Source organism: Bison bison, unplaced genomic scaffold (assembly GCF_000754665.1).
Source record: "Bison bison bison isolate TAMUID 2011002044 unplaced genomic scaffold, Bison_UMD1.0 scf7180017864123, whole genome shotgun sequence".
Lineage (NCBI taxonomy): Eukaryota > Metazoa > Chordata > Mammalia > Artiodactyla > Bovidae > Bison > Bison bison.
Window position 1 is genome coordinate 859,036 of NW_011494695.1, and position 22,912 is coordinate 881,947.

At 45.7% G+C, this 22,912-nt stretch overlaps 1 protein-coding gene across 1 annotated transcript in view; it reads right to left on the bottom strand.

Annotated features, from left to right (window-relative positions):
• Positions 1–389: 389 nt before the first annotated feature.
• ACO1 (aconitase 1, soluble) overlaps positions 390–22,912 on the bottom strand; it is a 63,584-nt gene continuing 41,061 nt past the window's right edge. Inside the window, exons 9-21 of the mRNA XM_010839605.1 lie at positions 22,593–22,693; positions 21,520–21,636; positions 20,250–20,409; positions 18,595–18,730; positions 17,545–17,629; positions 16,624–16,780; positions 15,362–15,486; positions 13,679–13,783; positions 12,803–12,945; positions 9,201–9,348; positions 5,302–5,424; positions 2,016–2,201; positions 390–1,246 (exon numbers count right to left, since the gene is read on the bottom strand). Coding sequence (XP_010837907.1) covers positions 1,133–1,246; positions 2,016–2,201; positions 5,302–5,424; positions 9,201–9,348; positions 12,803–12,945; positions 13,679–13,783; positions 15,362–15,486; positions 16,624–16,780; positions 17,545–17,629; positions 18,595–18,730; positions 20,250–20,409; positions 21,520–21,636; positions 22,593–22,693 — 1,700 coding nt within the window. The 3' untranslated portion in view covers positions 390–1,132. The remainder of the gene's footprint in view (positions 1,247–2,015; positions 2,202–5,301; positions 5,425–9,200; positions 9,349–12,802; positions 12,946–13,678; positions 13,784–15,361; positions 15,487–16,623; positions 16,781–17,544; positions 17,630–18,594; positions 18,731–20,249; positions 20,410–21,519; positions 21,637–22,592; positions 22,694–22,912) is intronic.

A 22,912-nucleotide genomic window follows, 5' to 3' on the forward strand; every position in this document is an offset into this window, starting at 1 on the left:
CACTGTCACTGCTCCCAGGCTATTGCTACCGTCTTGTGTGCTTGTAAATGAGGTTCAACACAGCCATTTGACCTGCATATTACTGATGTGGTTACAAAAAAGAGCTCGAGAGACTTACCTGGCGGTCCAGTGGCTGAAGACCCCGTGCTCCCAGTGCAGGGTGCCTGGGTTCAATTCCTGGTCAGGGAACTAGATCCCCCGTGCCACAGCTAATTGTTCTCATGTTAAAACTAAGACCTGGCACAGACAAATAAATATATTTTTGGAAAACAAACAAAACTCGAAGATCATTCGGACTTCAGGAACCTGCAGTCTGAAATTTGCTCTGCTCTAAATACCACAAAATGAGGGCCACGCACGCAGCAGAATTCAATACCAAAGTCAAAAAGTTTTCCTTGAAAATAGATTTAATCTTATTCAAATTAGAAATGTTCTGCATCTCTCTCCACCAAAACTACCTCCAAAGTTCTCCTCCTGATATATGAAAAGTTTTCTAGGGAAACTTTATGAAACTACTGAAAGAAATCTCCGTATTTCTTCAGTGTGGATCTGTCAAAAGGTACACAAGCAAAAACTTCAGTGTCTGAGCTGTTCATGAGGTGCCTGGGTCACTCACTGGAGGAAAGGGCGGGGTGCAGGGACTAGTCACCACGTGCGAACACGTTCCCCTCTGCCTTGTCAGCTAACACTGGTGGCGCACACAGAGGCGAAGGACTCTCAAGGGGAAGGTTTCACTGAGCAGAGGGTAACAGAGAGGAGCCAGAAACTGGGCAGGAGACGGACGTGTGTTCACCTGAACATTAGAGGCTAAGAGTGAAAAATCAACATTCAGTGATCAGTGACCTTAAAGGGCTCAACTCTCCCTTCTTGGCACAAGTGACAGTCCCACCATTCTAAGCTCCCCAATTCTACAACAAGATAAAAAGATTAACAAAAATAGAGCATGTAGAAACTGCTGATTCTGTGTGCACAGGATCCACACTGGAGCCTCAGGGCGCCCTGGGCAGGCAGCACCCCTGCGTGGAGGGGAGGGTCGGGGGAGGAGGCTGGGGCGGGGACGCTGCCAACCCAGGGCCTGCGGGCTGCGGACGCTGTGCTTCCTCCTGCCACCGGGCAGCTGGGACACCAGGGCCTACTTGGTCATCTTGCGGATCATGTAGTTGAGGATGCCCCCGTTATGGAAATAAGTGAGCTCCACGTCGGTGTCAAACCTCATGACAGCCTGGAAGGTCTTCCCGGTATCCAGCTGGGAGGATGGATAAGCAGAGAATTGCTGAGGGAGGAGACGAGCCAGCCCTCAGACTGCCCCTCCAAGTGCAGTCCATGCCCTGGCAGCACCCAGCACCCAGAGCAGGTGCCCGCCGGCTCCAGCCCAGACCCGCTGAGCAGTAAGCTGTGTTTTACTTAACAAGATGCCCCAGGTACTGATCTACAAGGTAAAGCCCTGCAGAGCATCTGTGATGCAAGTGAGAGACACTGGAGAATTAGAAACAGCCTCTTGGGGCAGCAATTACTAGCGATTCGGAATATTTTCGAAGCCTTCACCAGGGACGGCCCAAGGAAGGAAGTGTTGGCAGCCAGCAGGCACTTCACTAAGGTTGTCCCCTAGGCGCTGGCCCAGAGGCTCGCCCTGGGACACGGCTCAGCAGCTCAGTCTGCCTGGGCGGCTAGATCACCCTGGGACCACGGTGGCGCACTTCATCCTCGGCTTACCCAGAGCTGATCTGTCGTTTTCACCTCAGTGCTAATCAAAGCCAGGGCGAGGTGAGGTGCAGGGATGGGGTGAGTGTGTCTGTTCACATTTTTATCATAAAAAGGTGTTTTAAACGCCCTGTCCCTGAGCTTTTCATCACTATTCTCCCAATGCAGGAGACATGAGTTCAATCCCTGGGTGGGGAACTAAGATCCTGCATGACCTGCAGTGTGACCAGATTAAAACAAACAAACAAAAAAAGACTGATGACAAACACGGGGCCCCTTTTAGCTGGACCTGGCCTGGAAAGGCACTGACTTACCTTGATCTGGACTTTCATTCGTGGTTTCAGGGTTTCTGGAATGCTAATAGTGTATCGTTCACGCCCAGTGAGTCCCAGGGTGTCTGCATTCTCCCCAGGGAGGTACTCGAGAGGGATCACCCCCATCCCGACCAAGTTACTTCGGTGAATGCGCTCGTAACTCTCTGCTAGGACAGCTCTGATTCCCTGAGAAACCAAGAGAGTAAGTAGTTCGGACACAGTTTTTCTTTAGATACACAGACACCTTACAAAAGGGTTCTTAAGTCAAAACTCTTCTCCTGCCTAAATTCTTCTTAAGTACCAATTAATCCTTTACATAAAATGTTGTCATTATAAATAGCACCGTAGCTGACCAACTGCCTCCACTGGATAAGCAGCATGTAGGCAATGAAATGAACTCTCTGCTTCTACCTCCACCAACCCTGGACGGAGACACTGGTACCGGCCCCGCGCCCTGGGAGTCAGTGGTCTGTCAGATATTTGAACCCACCAAGTCTAACCACACACTTAGTTTGTGATACAAACTCCCATTGTGTCTGGAAACCACACTACAAAGAAACACAAAGAAAATTCATTTCCCCCCTTGAATTTCGGTATTATTGTAGGCTGTATTAGCAGACACAGAAGATTTAATCAAAACACAACTTTCAGAACATACTACAGAGAAAGGAATTGATCACCTGCTGTGTGCCGCTTTTATACCTCCTGTTTCAAGGATCAAATTGCACTGAATATAATCTTGATATAAAGCTTCCTATAAAGTACATTTTATTGATAACATATAAGTGACAATATACAGCAATGATCAGTAAACCAGGATACCTGATTAACTAAATACCCAAATCTCAAATATTAGTTAACTGTAATATAATATTAAGATACCCGTAAAAGCTCTCAACATCCTTTCAGATCCCCTGAATCAGGGTCACTCAGGAAGCTTGTTAAAAAATGTAGATTCTTGGGTACCTACTACCCCTGATCTACTGTATCAGAATCTCTTACAGGAAGCATGGGTGGGAGAAGATGGGATTCTTTTAAGTCTGGAGAACCATGGCTAGACAGAGGTGTTCTAAGACTCTGCTGATATTACAATCACCAGGGGAGGCTTTTAAAATCCAGACGTCCAGGCCTTTCACCTTACCAACCAAACCAGAATGTCTGGGAATGAGATCTGGGCATAGGTATTTTTTAAATCACAAAGTGTTTCCAAGTTTAAAAGTACAGATTTAAAAGAGCAGATTCTTTATGACAGTAGGTATTTTGTATAGATTTATGTACGTATGTACTGTGTATTCATTTGGGGGGAAGGGGCAATGGTTGTAAAGACAGGTTATTCACGCCCCAAGCTCTGTGAGGAGGGCTGTGTGGGGCTGCAGGTCACACTGCCCGGCCCTCTCTGCCTGCGGACAACGTGGCTGAGGCTGGCCAGCTACAGAAGGAAGTGTGCACGGCTGTCTGGGCAGACAGAACTCAGGGCAGTTCTGTAGAGAAGCTGACACTTGCAGAGTCAGGACCCTAAAAGAGGGCTGTTCCCTTGTTCTTTGTATACCCGCTGCTCTCCTGGTCCGGCTTCCTGGTCCGGCTTCGCCTCCGCCCTACTCACCTGCGTGCTTGCCCTCTGCCCCTTAAGCCAGGACGGCCCCACCTGTTAGTTCATTAAAGGGAAACATTTACCCTCTGATGGCTGTTACTTGAGGGGCTATGAGGGACATGGCCCAGCTCTGGTTTCCCTGGTAACTGACAGCCAACCTGATGTCAATCCCTGCTCTAATAAATGGGAGGAGCTGCCTCCTGCTCCCAGGGGTAGAAGTGTGTCCTGCCTGCAGTCAGCTGCGCCCCCCGATGCTTCAGATGTGTAAGAGCCTTCCTCTGTGAGACCTACCTCTGTGAGACCACTGATGCCTCTCTCGCCGTAGCCAGGCTCTTTCTTTGGCCCTGTGGCTGGTGCAGCCCCACCAGACTCAAGAGCCCCCCTGTGCCAGGACTCGTCTATCCAGACCTTACTGTTTCCCGCCCAGCCCCAGACTGCTCCTGCTCTCACTGCTGTTGCCAGTGCCCGGGTCCCTTCCTAAAATCCCTCCTTTTGTAATTTCTTAGGTTCTTTTCAGCATTTTCTAGAAAAAGCAGGCCTTCGACAAATTACCAACTAATAACATATCTTTTCTCCACACTCCGCCTCCACTGCAAACTGATGGACTTAAAAAAAGTGGGGCGGGTGTTGATAAGACCTGGGCATCTGGAGGGCTGTCTGCAAGACAGCCATGTATTTTTTACTGCACTTGTGGATATCAACTGACCTAGCATCTGCCAAGTGCAGTGATTTGCTCAAGCCATCGTTATTTGAACGGATATCAGCTAAGCTATTCTGCGCCCCCCCTGAGGACTGAAGCCAGGCACTAGGACTGGCCCTGCTTTCATGGCCAGCAAAGGGGCCAGAGGTAAAAACTCCTGTGGGGCCCCCTCCCACAGGGACAGCTTACGGGTCAAGCCCTGAAATGGCTGAAGGTTCTGAGGAGCTGTCTACACACAGAGAGGGCTTCCTTTTCTAACTGAGCCCTTACGCAGACCATTCACTGGCAATGAAAAGCAGCTGTAAAAAGTGCATTCCCTGAGTTTATTCAAAGCTCAGGCTCCTGGGCTTCCCTTGTGGCTCAGCTGGTAAAGAATCCACCTGTAATGTGGGAGACCTGGGTTCGATCCCTGGGTTGGGAAGATCCCCTGGAGAAGGAAACGGCTACCCACTCCAGCATTCTGGCCTGGAGAAATGCCATGGACTGTATAGTCATGGGGTTGCAAGAGTCAGACATGACTGAGAGACTTTCACTTTCAGGCTCCTGATGTTTTCCCTTCTGTGAACCTAACAGACAAGGCAGTAGCCGCAGCTTACTCCTCACACTGACCTGGGACAAGGGCCTTAGATAAGCTTCAGGTGCTAACCTGAGAGCATTATGAAACTTTCCCCATTAAAAAAAAAAGACATACATCCCACACTTCTGGATGTAATTTCATAGACTTCAAGATCCTCCCCTCAACTGCTGTACAGACACACCCAAAGATCCATGGCTCTCAGGGTAGCAACATTCGATGGTGGGGAAGCGGGTGACTCTACTTCACTCAGTGAGGGAAGCCCCGATCTACCAAGTGAGAGGTGAGAAAACAGTCCACGCCTCCCCGAGCTTGCTTTGCTCTCCCACAGCATCTTCTTGGAAAGTAAAGCCTCGCTCCCAGCTTCCCTTCTGGTTTAGGGGGGCAGCTGCCTGCAGGGCTGTCTCTGTGTCCTACTCACCAGGAGGAAAGGGCCCTTGGCGGCCCAGTCTCGGGAGCTGCCCGAGCCGTACTCTTTGCCCGCCAGGACGATGAGGGGGAGGCCCGCCTGCTGGTACCGCTCAGCGGCGTCGAACACATCAAGCTGAGGAGGAGAGGAGGAAGGTTTTACTGACAGAGTAAAGGCACAGCGTGTAGACAGAGGCCAGTGAGTCCTGGGGGGCCATGCAGGAGTGTCTGCAGTCGGCCAAGCCAGTGTAAATTCAATGGCACACTCAACCAATCAGTTGCCTGGTCTACAAATTTCCAGTTAATGCCATCTATTAATACTTACCTCTGTCAAATTGAATTTTATACTCTTAAGTGAAATGCCTTATTGTCCTAATTTTAGAAAAACATTCAAATCCTAGGGCATCAGGGGGAAAAAGGAAATTAGATCAGTTTTTTTTTTTTTAACTCTTCTATTGATTAAAATATTTTAAAGCAAAAGCAGATAATCCCACCTAAATCTGGGTTTTGATTCTGTACCAGAGACTTGGTGATGGTCAGTTGTGAAGGGTGGCCAAACACAAAAAAAGGTCACGTGTTTGGAAATTACAAAAATGCAGACTTTTATTCATCACCCTCCTACGTGGAGGTCAAGGAAACGATAGTAGAAACACTGATGAAGCACCAATCAATAAAGGACAAGAAAGGGATAAGGAATCTCTTAGTATGTATGAGAAACAGCTTTAACAAACAGATTTGTTTGTTTCTCATAGGAACTCTGAACATTCTGCTGAGCTGAGGCTTCACAAAGACAGGTGATATCATTGATGGTGAGTAATGAAATTTTTTTTTTGTCACTACTTAAGTCAGAAAATAAGACCCCTCCAAAGAGTCCAAAGGAATGTTTGATTTGAAAGGAGCTCTAGAAAGGTATATAATCAAACTCTCAAGTAGGCTTTCACAAATTACTATTGTGGTAAAAGGATGGAGACTGTGGTTAATGTCACACGGCACTGCCTAAATCTAAGTAGGGTTCTGTCTGTCTGCAGATGAACAGAACTCACAAATATAGAAACAGTTGGAAAAAAACACAAAAAACAGAGTAAAAGCCTGCTCTGTCTAACCAAAAAGCCTGGATGCTTTCAAAGACCAGGAAAGAAACAACCTACCCGATATTTTCAGAGGTATCTATTACTAGTTTGGATATTAAGAATGTGGGAGTGTGTGTCTTAAAGTGCTTTCAAAACTACCACAGAGCTGACAAGCCCAAGGCAGAGCGGCTGGGTTGTGGAACCCAGCTGTGTGGACTCGGCAGGTTTGAATTCCGGGCTCCTGGCTTTTCTCTTGTGTGCGTCAAACTGAGAGTAGCAAGCAGCTTATAAAGCATCGGCTCCCTGCACTCTCCCTCTCTTCTAAAGAAAGCATAAAGTTAGTGGTTTCTTCTGATATCTCACCTCTGGATCCCTAAGTATATAATCGGTCAGTTCATTTCTCCTTTTTTTTATTATCCATTAAATTCCTACTTAGAGGATTTAGTTCTTTCAACTACCTCTCTTGTAGGGCCCTCCCCCTCCCAACCTCTCCTCTCCAGGGCCTTCTAATATCACTGTCTTTTTTTTTTTTTTTGCCATATGTTTTGATGACGTACATCCTATTTACAGCTGAGCCACATAATGGACTCAGATTTCCTTTTCTTGGCAATTGAAAAAAAATTTTTTCCCACTGGAAATAATAAATTTGTATGTGTGTGTGCACAGGTGTTCACCTGTTTCTGTGTCCCTACCAATTAACTAATGAATATACTACCTAAAGTATCGACATAAGTCTTTTCTGGAGACATTCACATCTGTCAGGCAATTTACTTTAAAAGTCTTTTTCACGTGGGGTCACTCCCTATGCCCTCATTCCTGTGTGGAGCGCTGACTCTCTGAGGCGTGTTCATGTGACAGAGGAGACTTCCTTCCCCGGCATCCTGGTGATTCCCTGCATTTCCTTTTCCTGGATCCTACATCTTCCCCTATATTTGGTTTATTCTCTCGTTTTGGTGGAACACAATTACCAAGTAGCTTTCTGAGACTGGGGCTGACAGATTATTTTTAAAGCTTTTGAATATCTGATTGTGTTGTTACTTTACCCTCACTTGGCTGGTCGTATGAGGGATACAGACTTTAGAGTGCCAACAATTTTCCTCAGTCTAAGGCCCTGGGTTGCCCTGAGTGCGTCTGATCCCCAGAAGAGTGCACGTAAGCTTTTTTCCCCCTCTCCGAAGTTTCTAGATCTTCTCCTTACCTCTGCTGTTCTTAATTTCACAGTGATGTGACCTGGAGTGAGTATTAATCATGTGGCTGGGTGTGGTCAGTGGACCTTTTGATCTGGAATCTCAGATTTTGCACTTGAAGAATTTCTTGTGTTAACTCTTAACAATTTCCTCTCAGATTCTATCTGTTCTCTTTAGCATCTTTATTCAGTCAGATGCTGGTCCTCCTCGGTTCAGGCTTTGATTTTTCTTACATTTCCTAATTTCCCCTTTGTCTTTCTACCTTCTGGAAGATTTTCTCAACTAGTCAACTTTTCCTGTGAAATTTTTTAGGGACTTTTTTTTCTTTTAAAGAGCTCCTTCTTGTCTTCTGATTATACCAACAGAAAATCATCTCTTATCACTCTGACGAAATAATTGTTTTTCTTAGTTTTCTTCTACTCTGTGCATTATCTGTTTTTCTCTTTATTCCTCTGTTTCTTGTCTAGGTCCGTCTTTCAAGTTCGAGGCCTGACTCCAATGTCTCTTCATCTCTGATGCTGTCTCCTTATTTAAGCTGAGGCACTAACCGTCTGACTAGGAGTTCTGTGCACGGTAGGGCTGTCAATGAGGGATCCCACCATGACAGCTGGCATCCCGGAGGCCCTCAAAGTCTATTAACTGCAAGTCCCTCCTTGGTCTCCTGGGGACTTCACCACGAGTTTGTACCCTTTTCACTTACTCGTCTGTTGTCCCTGCTGGGCCCTGAACAAACACGTCCTGGGCACTCGCTCTGTGCGGGATGGGCTTCCCAGGTGGCGCACTGGTAAAGAACCCGCCTGCCAAGGCAGGAGGCACAAGAGATGTGGGTTTGACCCCTGGGTTGGGAAGGTGCCCTGGAGTAGGAAATGGTAACCCATTCCAGGATTCTTGCCTGGGAATTCCCATGGACAGAGCAGCCTGGCAGGCTATAGTCCATAGGGTTGCAGAGTTGACTAAGTGACTGAAGCATGCATGCCACCCAGGGTTAAGCCTCAGAACCTTAAAAAGCAGATATTATTTTACTTTGCAAGTAAGAAAAGTGAAGCTCAGAGAGGTAGACAGATTGCTGAAGAAGGCTCCACTGCTGGTCTGAGGTGGAGCTGGGACTTGAACCCAGGCTTGTCTGACTCCAAGGGCAGGCTTTCCCACCTCTCCCGATGCCTGCCCTCTGTGAACAGACAATTCCAGCTCTAATAAACCAACTCCACGGGGTTCCTACTGGGACCCAAGCAGGCCTGCACAGTCCTCTGTATCCTTCCTTCCCTAAGGTATGATTGATTAAATGTTACTGAAGTCATAAAACAGCACTTCTTAGGAAATATCCTCCACCTTAACCTGGAATTTCCCCTTCAAGTATTCTGAACTGATGAAACCTCAATCGGAGGCTTTTTAAGCTCAACCCTTAAGAAACTAGATTTAGTTAAAGCATGAAGCAGAAATCTCTAAGTAGGAAAAGGTCTCTCAGTTTAAAGGGACTCTTCTTTAGGGATGAACTCTACATATATGGGACGCTTGGCAAGAGGGGTTATGTAAAGCAGGAGGTAGGATGAGGTGTGGGAAAAAATAAGACCCAAGAGGAAGTGGCAGTGCAAGCACTGAAGCGCCCAGAGCCCGAGAAATGCTGGCTCTAGCGGGAGCACAGACATCATACTCACAATTTCACCAGAAGGCAGGTGGATAGTCTGCGGTGCCTGCTTGTTCAAGAATTTGTTTAATAAGCGGATGTTGGCAAATGTCCCCCGAGCCATGATGGCATCATTCCCTCGGCGGGAGCCGTAGGAGTTGAATTCTCGAGGAGTCAGGCTGATAACGAAAGCAGGAGAGAAGCTGGTTTAGGGAACTGAGAGATGAAACCTGGCTTACACCATGAAAGGGGTAAAAATCACAAACCTAGGTGTTTCTGTAAGTCTACTAAGTCTTGTTCTCCAAGGTGGAAACACTATTTCAAACCATAGCTTCAACCGAGGGCACGATGAGAGGCAGCACGTGCGATGGTGAACCTATAGCCTCCCAGCAGCAACCTACAGTCTTATAAGTCTGGGTAGAGCAAGCGGGAGGAACTTTAATAAGAGTATTTTATTTATTCAGTAAGGTAGCCTATAAAGCTTCATTAAAAGTAAAATGTTAAAAATGGGTGGGAAAAAAAAGGAAGCAAAGGGAATACTCCGGGTAGGTCAGTTTGGTGGAGCCAAGAGTGGGGGACACATAAAATACATTCTATAAATTAAACAGAAGTAAGTTCAAATTTGTCCAGGAACTCAATGCAATTAAAAAACACGTAACTGGCAACATGACTTAGTATTGTTGTAAGATCAAAAGCAGGGCAGGGACGAAGGAGCAGAACAAGAACGGCTGGTCCTAAAATCAAAGAAAAGTCTGGTCTGTGGGTCCGAACAAAAGGATGTTTTGAGATGTCAGGAACAACATCTTAACAATGAACAGTGACCAGTTCACTGGGCTGTTTCTTAAAATGCTAGGAGCCATGTGTGTTGATGATTTATTCGTTAGCTCAATTCTTAAGACTGAGAATCTACGCATGGGCTTCAGGAGTAGGTAAGTGTGTCTATGAACCCCTGAAATTATGTCCAAATGTGGATATGTATTTTTCGGGAAAGGTATATTTCGTTTCATGCTATTCTCTAAAGACTATCAATAACCACCAATCAAAAAAGGTGTTGGTTACTTCTCTCTTCCTAGTTTTCTTCTTCCAGCCTCAACTCTGTTTCTCTAGTTTCTCTGTCCTTAGAAGCCTTTCCTATTCATTCATTCAACAACTTTTCACTGAGCACCAACTGCATGCCAGGAGCCGTCAGGTGCCTGGGATACAGCAAATCCCTGCTTTTACAGGGCTTACATCCTAGAAGGTAGAGACAGAGACGTTTTTTTAAAAGATCACCCTACACAAGTGTTACTAGATTGTGGTTGATACCTAAGAAAAAGTAGGCCAGGGCAAGAAACAGTACGGTGGGCATGACCTTATGGAGGAAGACTTGAACTTGGCGTGGGAGTTTGTTAAGAGGGTATCTTGGGGAAAAGCATCCAAGAGGAGAAAAAGGTGAGCTCACCCGAAGGCTCTCAGGCAGAGGGGTACTTGGCCTTGTCTGAACATTCAGGGAACAAGGTGGTGGGCAGCGTGTCCCAAGCAGTGTGGGTGAGGGGAGGAGCAGGAATCACCGACCCACCTTGAACATCTGCCCTTTTCTATTTGCTGATGGACTTGCATCTCCCACTCAAGACAGAATCATCCCTTTAAAAGCTCATAATAGGGATGGTATGGGGAGGGAAGTGGGAAGGGGGTTCAGGATTGGAAACACGTGTACACACGTGGCGGTTTCATGTTGATGTATGGCAAAACCAATACAATATTGTAAAGTAATGAGCCTCTAATTAAAATAAATACATTTGTTAAAAAAAAAAAAGAAAACATACAGATGGCCAATACGTACATGAAAAGATGCTTAACACTGTTAAAAAATAAATAAATAAATAAAAGCTCATAACATGAGGACCTCCCTTAGGCGGCCCAGGGGCTAAGACACCAGGCTTCCAGTGCAGTGCGCCCGGGTCCCATCCCTGCTCGGGGCACTAGATCCCACATGCTGCAACTAAGACCCGGCCCAGCCAAACAATAAAACAAATAAATGTTAAAATCTTGTATGTATGACGTTGGCCAAAAAGTTTGTTTGGCTTTTTCCATACCATCTTAACACTAGACAGCCCTGAGTGAACTTTTTGACCAACCCGCTATCTGTGTATGGGCAGTTGCCATGCATTTTAAAAAGTAGTTGCCCCAAGTTAAAGAAAAATCTCGACACAGACCACTGTGCGTTCACCTCCGTTAGATCTGGGCTGTCTTCTTAAACTCACAACACGCATATCTCGGTCTGAATGAACAGACTGTCCCATGGGATGCACTAGAAAAAGGCAGAGACTGAATGCGCGTGAGAGAAGGGGAAAGTTGTGAAGAGAATGGGTTACTCGCCCAGCAAGTGAGAGGAGGGGCAAGGTAGCTGTCCTCTCCCACTGGGAAAAAAGAAAAAAAAGCTTCAATTCTGTTTCTCATATTGGGTCTGGGCCCTGACTCTGAAGAAGGTGACTCAGCAAGTGTGGATAGGGCCAGGAATGTTCATCTCCCCAGACGAATCTCAAGGAGTCAGATCTGGGAGGGACACTGACTGATATTGGTGCACTGTGGTGGTGGTTTAGTGTTTGACTCTTCACGACCCTGTGGACTATAGCCTGCCAGGCTCCTCTGTCCATGGGGACTCTCCGGGCAAGAATACTGGAGTGCGTTGCCATGTCCTTCTCCAGGGGATCTTCTTGACTCAGGGTTTGTTAAATAGCAGTATATAATATTAGTGTGAAAGTGAAAGTGAAGTTGCTCAGTCATGTCTGACTCTTTGCGACCCCATGGACTGTAGCTTACCAGGCTCCTCTGTCCATGGGATTTTCCAGCCAAGAGTACTGGAGTGGATTGCCATTTCCTTCTCCAGGGGATCTTCCCAACCCAGGGATTGAACCCGGGTCTCCTGCATTGTAGACAGACGCTTTACTGTCTGAGCCACTAGGGAAGTCAATATGAGTGTAATACCTGTTAAAATAGGTATATGACTGAAGGATTGCTGAATGGATGTGTAAATTGCAAATCCTCAAAGCTATTCTCTGTAAAGAACATGTCTCTTGGGACTTCCTTGGTGGTCCAGTGGATAAGACTCTGTGCTTTCAATGCTGGGGTCCTGGGTTCAATCCCCAGTAAGGGAACTAAGATCCTACGTACTGCAACCAAGCCCATATGCCACAACTACTGAGCCTGTGCGCTCCAGAGCCCACACGCCACAACTAGAGAGTCCATGGGCTGCAACAAAGACCCAGCGAGCGCAGCCAAAATAAACAGTAAACTAAAACACAACATATGTCTCTCAACCAGGAAATGTAAATGCACTTCTGGTTAAACCCCTGCCAAGTGCTTCAAGTATAACCAGACCGCACAGGGGAAGAGCCTTGTACATAAATGATCAGCCAAGCTGGTGGCAGGGATGATAGCCAAGTCTAATAAGTAGACTTGCTCAAAAAGAAGGTCTCCATGTGCTGGTGGATTCTCTAGTAGCTTCAAAGCTACAAACAGAGTGATTGGTTTTCAGGCTCCAGGGTTCAGTGAAAAACTGGAGTCTGCCTCCAAACAGACCTCATGAAAAGAGGACTAACGACCTCATGCTGTCCCTTTTGTCTTCAGGCCTCCCCCAACCCCATTACTTACCCTCTGTTAGTTAAGTAGCGAGCAGCAGGGCTGTTTCTTGCGATGTTTCCAGCTGGAGAGATGTGGTCTGTTGTTACTGAATCTCCCAAGTTTAATAGCACATAGGCATCCACAATAGACTTAGGGGGCTGAAGATCCAAAGTCTAGCAAAGAACACAGGAAGTCAGTGTTTGCCTGGCTTTTCTCCAACGCATCACCAGGGGAGCCTCAACAGTAGTGGTCCACGGATCTGACCCTGATGATAGCCCCACATCAACACATAGAGAATTCTAGTTTTATTGGGTTTATCAGGGGTGTTTAGTAAAGCAAGTGAATTTATCCAAAATATTCATATCTCATCCTTGAAGGAGGGGAAGTATTGGCACTATCCCCTCAAAAACAAAAGGGATGATGCTGCAAATGACATTCTTCCTCCACATCCAGAGAAGGTCCCAAATGCTGGGTACGGCAGGAGTTCTGCCTTCTACTCACATCCTCTCATCCCCTCCTCCCACTGGGAGAGCACAGACTCCTGATCATCAGTTTCAGAGAAGACGTCCCTTGTTTGTAAGGGTGTAAGGCTGAAGTACGGCAGGTCCTAGAGCCTGTTCTCCTGGACAGTCCCCCTCAGACGTTACTGAGTCTCTATCCCAGTGACACTTGATCTCCAGGGGTCTCTGCACAGCCACGTGGAAGCCCTAGACAGACAAACCACAGGCCCACTCCAGCCAAATAACCCAGCTTCCTCAAGCTCTCCTCAGTGTTATCTGCTCAGGTTTGTAAAGGTTTCAACAAAGTAGGTAGTCAAAGCGAGGGTACTGGTTAATCAAGTAGATTTTACAAACCAAGAAACTTTTTGAAGCACTCATTTTGTTAAAAAAAAAAAAAAAGTCCTACCAGGTCTTCAAAGAATGGTGGTGATTTAATGTATGTAGATTTGGGATTCCAGCAATATAGCTTATCTGACGGGGCTGCTAAGGCATTCCAGCTCTCATTCACAGTCTTGGGGAGAAAGAAAAAAAGGAGAGGCAGATCTAACCACAGTTCATCCTGAGGAAGACTTAACATGTGAACATAATATTCAAGCTAAGAGTATAGTTAGACCAATTCTTAGTCTAAATGGTCACACAACATGTCTATACAAAGATAACACCATGCTAAGTAATTTAAAAATACACATACCCTGTGACAGGCCATCTCTAAAATGACCCCATGGACCTGCCTCCTGGGAACCCTACCTGTAAATGAACCCTTCCTGCTGAGTGAGGGCTGAGCCTAGTGACTCATTTCCAGGATTAGGTTACAGAGACTGCCTTCTGTCTCTTCAACCTCTTACTTGCTCTTGCTGGCTCTGCTGGAAGCCAGTCACCATGCTGTGAAGAGACCCACCAGTAAGGCCCTGAGGGGGCCTCTCGCTGACAGTCAGTGAGAAGCTGAGGCCTTCACCCACAGCATGCGAGGTCCTGTATCCTGCCAGTGACCACACGAGCGGTCTAAGAACTGGCCCCTCCCCAGTCGAATCATCAGGTGAGGCCACAGCCTCAGACGACACCTGGAATGAAGCCTTGTGAAGGCAGACACTCCCTGTTAAGCCGCACCTCCACTTCTGACCCACAGAAACAGATAAAAAATGTTTGCTGTTTTAATTCACTAAGTTTAGGGGTAAGGTGTTGCAGAGCAACAGGTAACTAACCATATAATTTATGAAATAACAATCCAGGTTGTACCCGAGGAGAAATTATTGATGCTCTGAAGATTTGGGGAGGTAGACTTCTGGTCACAGGAACATTAGATAGTAAGTGTCGGCCAGTATGCGTTCCAATTGGCTTGAATTTGCTCCACGTCATTAACTCAGCCTCTGGAGAAATGCATTCAACCCAGTATCCACCAAACTCCCTTCAACCATTTCCCAATGAGCAGCTTGTGGGATTCAGTGTGTGAGTGTGACTCCCATTTGAATCTGCTCCCCAGTCTGCCCTCATATTTCAAGCCACCAGCCCCAGCCAGAAGCCCTGGGGTCAGCCTAACACAGAAACCAGGGAAAAGGGTAACATTCGAGTCTCGGAAAGTGATATGGAGCCCCATACATTCCCCCTCTGTTTGTAAAATGCACAGCAAGTTTTTTTTTTTTTTTTTAATTTCAGCAGCTTGATAGTTTGGTCCTTCCAACCGAGTGGCTTTTATTTGTATTACTCTTTGAAGCAGGCAAATAAATCTGAGAGGTGTGTTCAGCCATGTGGCCCCTCAGTGACACATTATAGTGATATTGAGCTCCTCAACCACAGCTCATGCTCACCCCGGGCTGTCAGAGGAAGAGGGGAGCCACGCAGAGCTAGCCAGGAGCCACATCCATGCCGAGTCCATGCCTCCTGAGCCTGCTGCTCATGTGTCCAAATCTGGGAACATCTGGGGAGAGGGGGGTCTGGAAAAGCCTGAGTTGTAGGAGCAAAATGACTGTCCCACTTTCCCAGTTATCTGAAGAAATGCTACTTTGTCTAGTTGACACCGGCACTAGTCTCAAGGTTGGCAGAGAAGATGCAGAGGAGTGACTTCCCCATGACACTGGGGCGGGGACCTCACCTCTATTTTCTGGTAGACCTCCTTAAACATCCCAGGGATCACGTACTGACGTTCCACTGCCTGGATCTCATCTCTGGTCGGCCAGATATCTTTCAGAAATACTTGCTGTCCCTTGGCATTGACACCTGGGGAGAAAATGTTTATTAGTGAGATGAACTTCATCTCATATCCAATTTTCATGGTCACAGGCAGTCAGCCCAGTCTCATTGCTCAGGGCAGTTACGTTCAGCAAATTCTCTGCACACTTAGAAAACACTCAGCCACTGCCTGCAAGAAACACACAGGTTAGGCTCCCAGGGGTGTTCATCCACAGCACTGCTGTCACCTGATCAATACGTAACGCTGTCTCATGTGTTTCTGTGTACATACTGTTGATGCATTCACACTGAACTCGGGAGCCCAACATGAGGCCTGTCATAGCCTTCCTGAGCTCAGGAATACTCCATAGCACTTTAGCCCTACTCTCAGGTCATGTTAAACAGTAAAACCACCAAAAAAAAGCACAAAAGTATGAAAAACATGATGCTATCCAGAGCACAAACAGGACACTTGTTTGCAGTATGAGACCTGAAATAAAAAGACAGAGCGTCACCTTGCTTGACCTCAGCTGAGAGCAGGCACGGTGAGTGACTCAGGGATTTCACCACCTCGTGCATGTCTGTGAGTGACCATGGGAGTGTGATGAGCACTGATTTTGGGGGTGAAAATCCACTTCAAAGAGTAGTCAAATTTGAAAATATGGAATACATATGTAATGAGGATCAGCTGCACGTCTAAAGCTATGATTTCCTTAAAGTAAATTCCAGGGCACCGTTTTCATATTATCTAATCTGCATAGCATGGACTGAGGAGGGCACACCAGGAGGCCAGGGGAAAGGAAAAAAGCATCACGTCCCCCAAGCTTTGAGACGCTGCATACTCTGGACGTGTTCCTACAGCAGAGACATTAAAACCAGGCTATCATGAGATTGAAGCAGGAACTGGAAAGGGAGGGACTGAAGCAAAGGCCAGAATGGCAAGACCTCCACTACTCTAGGTGTTTCTTTCCCTGTTGGCCCCTTCCCCTTTAGTAAATTCTTGTTTAGCTGTTTCAGTTATGTCTTAGCTGTGTGCTGGGGAAGGAAGCAAAGACCCTTCTTTCTCCTCTGATCTTTGCAGGTTCTAGGCTTCATTATTTATTAAGGAAAGCAATAACTTTTTTCCAGTAATGTTTTCAAATTCATTGGGGGGAAAATACTGTAACCCCACAAATCAGATCTTACCTAGTGGCTCTTTCTCAAAGTCGATCCTGATGGTCCCAGCAATCGCATAGGCTATTACTAAGGGCGGAGAGGCTAAATAGTTGGCCCGGGTATTGGGGTGGACTCGCCCTTCAAAGTTCCTGTTCCCAGACAGTACTCCAACAGCTACGAGGTCCCCCTGTGTGAGGCAAGGGGGAAACAGGTCGCAGAGACAACAGACGGCCTGGGCTTCCTAGACCCATCTGCTAAAGTCCTCCTTTAAGTCAAGGAGCCCTTTAGGCTTCCCCTGCACTTGGGCTTCTCCCCGGAGAGGGAGACCACAGGGTGAGCCTGGGGGAGACATGCTGGGTCAAAAGCAGCAGAGAGACGCACTGGATGGTTTCTGCTCAGGAGCGAATACCAGGTGGGTCAGAAGGCAGCATCCTAGTTATTCTGCAGCCGGGGGCCCGAGAACAGGTGGGGAAGATGACAGGTTGACAGAGGCAGCCACACGGGCTGACAGGGATTCCAAATCAGTGCAAGCGGACCAAACAGTATTTTTCAACACTATGGAATTTATGGGACAAAAATCAAGCTGATGAGTTTATGTTCAGCTGTCTGACTTGGAACCAGCCTGCAGACAACAGGAACAAATGATTCCTTCACATGTGTGGGGCACGCACCGGCCAGGCACCACACTAAGTCCTTTGTGTCCACTGTCACCAGAATGCTCGCAGCTTTCTGAAACACATACTATTATCACTTCCCGTTTACAGTTGTGAAAACTGAGGCACAAAGAGGTTCATGAACTTGCTCAAAGGTATATAGTTAATAAGTTTAACTCAACTCTAAAGACCATTCTCTTAACCGCACCCCATGCTTCCCTGAACTTTCTTTAAAATTAGCAGCACTTCATCACACATCATATGAAAAAGAAAGACCCACAGGCTGCCCTGTAATTACCTGTACGATGGCTTCTACCACAGCTTCCGGTAAGGGCCCGCTGTTGCCGATGCAGGTCATGCAGCCATAGCCCACCACGTCAAACCTGGTGTGGGAGAGAAGCACGGGATGCAGAATAACTCTCAGTGGGCCCGCCTGCTGGTGCCTGGCAGCCCACCAGGCTCCCCCATCCCTGGGATTCTCCAGGCAAGAACACTGGAGTGGGTTGCCATTTCCTTCTCCAATGCATGAAAGTGAAAAGTGAAAGTGAAGTCACTCAGTCGTGTCCGACTCCTAGTGACCCCATGGACTTCAGCCCACCAGGCCCCTCTGTCCATGGGATTTGCCAGGCAAGAGTACTGGAGTGGGTTGCCATTGCCTTCTCCGTCTGGTCTCTCTATTCTAGTCCATATAATTTGCTTTTATAAGTAATTCACTTTTTAAATTTATAAGTAAATTATGAGGAGACTACCTAAATGATCTGTAATTTTTAAAAGTCAAAATCAGATATCTGATATCTTTATTCACTACTCTTATTATATACTCCCAGGGACTTCCAACTTTTATGAGGTACATGATAAAGATCTATGTCAACTAAATTAGTAATAGTGTGTTACTAGGAGAAACTGTATTTGGAAACAAATAATTGACTTCAGTGAATCACAACAGTTCTAGGTATGTGAAATAATTATTTTTTAATTAAAGTATACAGAGGGCAGACTTAAAGTATACACAGAGGGCAGACTCTCTGTGGCAGATCCAATATTAGCCCACAGCACACCTTCATGCAACTGAAAAAGCTGCCCCCTCCCCTGGGAGGGCAGTGCCACAGTGGAGCACGGGCTTGATATCAGCCCATGCTCTCTTCACAGACACCCCTGTCTGATGAACAACCAGCACAACTGTACAGGGGCCCTGTCTGTTGGAAAGCAAGGGTTTAAGTCTGCACTGACGAAAGACTATGCAATTAGATACCATCAGATAAGCTTACATCCATTTCAAGGTGACTGGGCAAGGTATCTGTGGAATACAACGCAACAAAAGCAATGGTGTAAGAGACTTCTCCCTCACCCAAGCTGAGACAGGTAAGGCATGACTCCGCTTTCCCGCAGGTAGTAGGTGACCACACCACTGCCAGGAGACAGGCTAGTTTTGATGTAAGGCTTCACGCTCAGGCCTGCATCCACAGCCTTCTTCGCTAAAAAGCCTGTGAAATGGTAAACACAGACATGGTTGTGGGCTGCCCGCTCCAGGTGCCACAGACAGTTCAGGAAACACTGACTCTGCTCTGCACTTCCTGCACCACCTGACAGGACCCCTCTCTTGCTGGTGCTTTCTGCCATTTTTGCTGCCTAATAGAAACCAAAGCCTGACGTGCTGTGGTTTATGGGGTCGCAAAGAGTCGAACACGACTGAGAGACTAAACGATAGAAACCAAATGCTCACTAGCGCAAAGTCATTCACGTTTGTTCAGTAAGCTCAAAATGAGCCATGGACATGAATGACATAAAAAGAGAAGTGCTTTTTGTTTTTTAAAGAGATAAATAATTCATGATTATATTATAGTGTGAGTTTTTAATTTCTGGAGGGAAAGCAATCTTTCTAATTATATTTAGATAAAAAATAATTGGCAGGGCCCCTTCTTAAAGTATACGAATTGCCTATTAGTTGGTAAGGAGTACAGTCCACCTAGATGTTAAAAATCTTGCTCTCAGATATTTCTTAAAGTGGAAGATCAAGGGCTGCTGGGTCACTTGATTCTGGCAAATCCAAGTGTACTACAGGGACACTTGGGTGCTCTGCCTTAGGACATCTCATGGAAGTAGGAAAGAAATAAGGAGTGTGGGTATTAAGAGACAAGAAGCTACAGACAAGCTGGGGTCTTATTTTAAGGAAACTTGTTTGTCCAAAGCTTAGGGGGCAAAAGACGAATTCTTGGACAAAGAAAGTTTTCCTTATGCACTTGTCTACTTCATAAAGAAAGAACTATTTGTGTGTGGACACAAGAGGAACTCTTCGGGATGTTTTAAAATTTGGAAACTAAAGGGACCTTACATTAATGAAACTCTGCATGTAAACATTAAATAACCAGAACTGCATAATAGGCAGATAAGTTGTATCAACCAAGTGCCCTGTGTGCTAATTCAGATGCACTTGACAAGGTATCTAAGACTAAATGCCACCATATAAAAAGGGATTTTATGAAGAACAATCTGTGGCATGAAAACATTTTTTCCTTTTTCTAAAATCTGACACAAGATTCTAGGCTTTACCAGAAATTCATCTTTCTTTCCTCTCTTTTCCTTATTTTCTGTGTTAATTCTAAAGACTATACTACTTTAAATATTTTGTATTGGGCACTATTTATTGAATAAACATTTCTAGGCCAATTAGTCTGTGCATCTGGGAAGGATAAGGTTCAGGTAACTATGAGTCAAAGTGTTAGTCACTCAGTCATGTCCGACTCTTTGTGACCCCATGGACTGTAACCCACCAGGCTCCTCTGTCCATAGGACTCTGCAGCAAGAATACTGGAGTGGGTTGCCATTCCCTTCTCCAGGGGATCTTACCAACCCAAGGATCAAATCTGGGTCTCCTGTACTGCAGGTAGATTCTTTGCATTCTGAATCACCAGGGAAGCCCCATACATAGAAGTTAATTAAGCCCTTGGGTTATGTCTTGGAAATTCCCACCCACACGTCCACATGACCATCAGATGCACTTACCTGCCCCTAACATCACAGATGGATTACTGGTGTTTGTGCAGCTAGTAATGGCAGCGATTACCACAGAACCATGAGCAAGGGTGAACTTGCTGTTATTATAGATAAATGTCTTATGGTCATTATGATGGTCTGGAGCAACCTGGAATCCTTTAAATCCTTGCTATAGGAAGAAAAAAAGAAAAAAAAAATATAAGGTCAAAAGTTTTCACTTTGGAAGGAGAAGAAGCACTTTGGTAATTATAATTCTTAAAACATAAACATCTCAGCTCGTAAACTCTGAAATGCTACAGAAAAATGAAAGTTCCCTTTCCTCTTTTAAAATCTTTATAAAAGGGAGTCATGATTTCTGAATCTTATTTTGCTTTGAAATTATTAACAATTACCTCCTTCCCACTTTAAATACTGAAATGCTAAAACTACAAATTTAGCTTAAAGTTAGTCTAACTAGAGCAAATTAGTACAGATTTAATGGCAACAGAGGGCACAGACACTAACCATAAGGAAATTTAGAAAAAGTGCCCTTTTGGCCAGATTCAAGCATGAGCAATGAGGTGAACACAGTGCAGCTGAACATTTGGTAAAATACTGATGTCCCATGGATAAAACCCATCACAAATCTTAATCATTCATTTGGGAAATGTTCACTGAAAATCTGCTGTGTATAAGATGCTCTGCTGGGCACTGTGTGGGATACAAAGGTGACTGCAACATAAATCCTATCCTCAAACTTAAGAGTCTAGTAAAAGAATCAGACGTGCAAATAATATAAAGTACCAACAATGAAGTTAAAGGATATGAAACGCCATTACAGGGGTTTAGACTGATGCCAGAATGTTCAAATGAGGGAGAGATGACATTGTGCTATGAGATCTGATGTCATGCTGTGGAGGAGCTGAGAGATTGGGGCATGCTGGTGAGGAAGGGCATGTAGGCAAGGGTGGCATGAACAAAATTAGTGGCCAGAATAGCTTGTTCAAGCAGAGTGAACGCTGTGGTGAGAGTCACGTGAAGAGTAGATATGCTTTGGAAAAGGAGAATTAGAAAAAATGAAAAGGAGGGTTGAGTGTGTTTATAGGCAATAGAGGGCTGTAAGGAAGCTGCTCAGCTCTTAGCTAAGGTGGGAGGAGGCACCAAGAGGTTCAGTTTGGAGAGGAAAGGCCTTCAGTACTAGGCTTCAGGAAGATTCATCATCGAGAGGTGTGAAAAGAAGCCTGTGCATGAAGAAGCCAGGCATGGGGAGGGTCTCCACCCACCTCTCCCAGCTCCCTACCTTGGCCCCCAGGCAGCTCTCAAAGTCCTTTTTCATATCAGACACGGCAACTTTGTCCTGAGGCCTTTTGGGTCCGCTGCAGCAAGGCACTACTGTTTTCAAGTCTAATTCCACAACCTGTCCACCCAGAAGAAAAGGAACCATAGAACTGGCATTATACCCACAAAGAAAAAAACACAGCTGTGCCAGAGAATTTACACCACAACAATAAAAACTAACAAACCAAACTACCACATTCAAAACCAAGGAAGTCAGGGTCCCTTGTTAACACTGAAGGGAATTTCCAGAGAGCCAGATGAGCACTTTGGTAGCAGGAGACAGGCAGAAGCCTTGCCCACTCTCAGAAAGACCAGGGTGGGCACTATGGCTGCTGTGGTCTTCCACATGGCCCTCTTTATAACGTAGCTCATACATCCTTTCTATTGCTGAAGTTAGTCTGAGATGTGTTTCCTACTGAAACGACAGATAAACCATTGTAATTTTTCTAAGATGACTTGGGGGGATGTTGTCATTAAGTCATCAATGCCAAGAAATGGGCCCTAGTCTGATGGAGTATTTCCTTCCCTCAGTGTATTAATAATAGGAAAGGAAATAATAGTCCCACATCTGGTTTACCCTCCGATCTTGGCTGTAGAGAAAAATGTGGGTTTAGTTTGCACCCTAGACAATGAGTAAAGATAAGCAGTGGATAAATCTGAACTGATTGGCTCACACTTAGTTGATTGGCTTGCACTTTCATTTCTTTCCCATCTATAATTCTGATGAGCTTATCAGCCTTTAAATAGATCCAGTCCTTCTAAACTTCTTATCCAAGGGCTGTCTAAGTAAGAGGAATAAATCAAAAAAGGAGACACTCAGCTTAATGGCCAGGAAGAACAGGGGAAGTTACGTTACTTTGTTATGTCTGCAATTCCTTATCTTTTTTATTTTTTCAGCCTTTAACACCCTGTTTTTTTGTGATAACTTGGCAGTGACTAATTTCCTACAAGTACACCCCCCTAAGAAAAACTTTCACAATTAAAACCACAGGCTTGAGGAAGAGGAAACGTGTTCAATGAGAGGTGCTCCCATACCTGGGCAAAGTCTGGGTCTTGAGAGGAGTCACTGAAGTCCCGAAACATTCCTACAGCCTGAAGATACTGTTTAATATGCTTTACTTTTTCTTTGTCACGACCTAATGGGCATTTTAAGAACAAGCAACAGATGTCAGTATTTTCTGATGAAACTAATACCTTTAGCAGCAACTGCATAAATAATGGGGATTTCACTTAAAACACTCCAAGCCCTCTGCTGACACTGCAGCCTGCAGGCTCATGGTCTGACTTTCCAAATGATGCTGCTGTTTACTAGGGACCATGAACCAATTTGCTGTTCTACCAAAGGGACTGTTTTC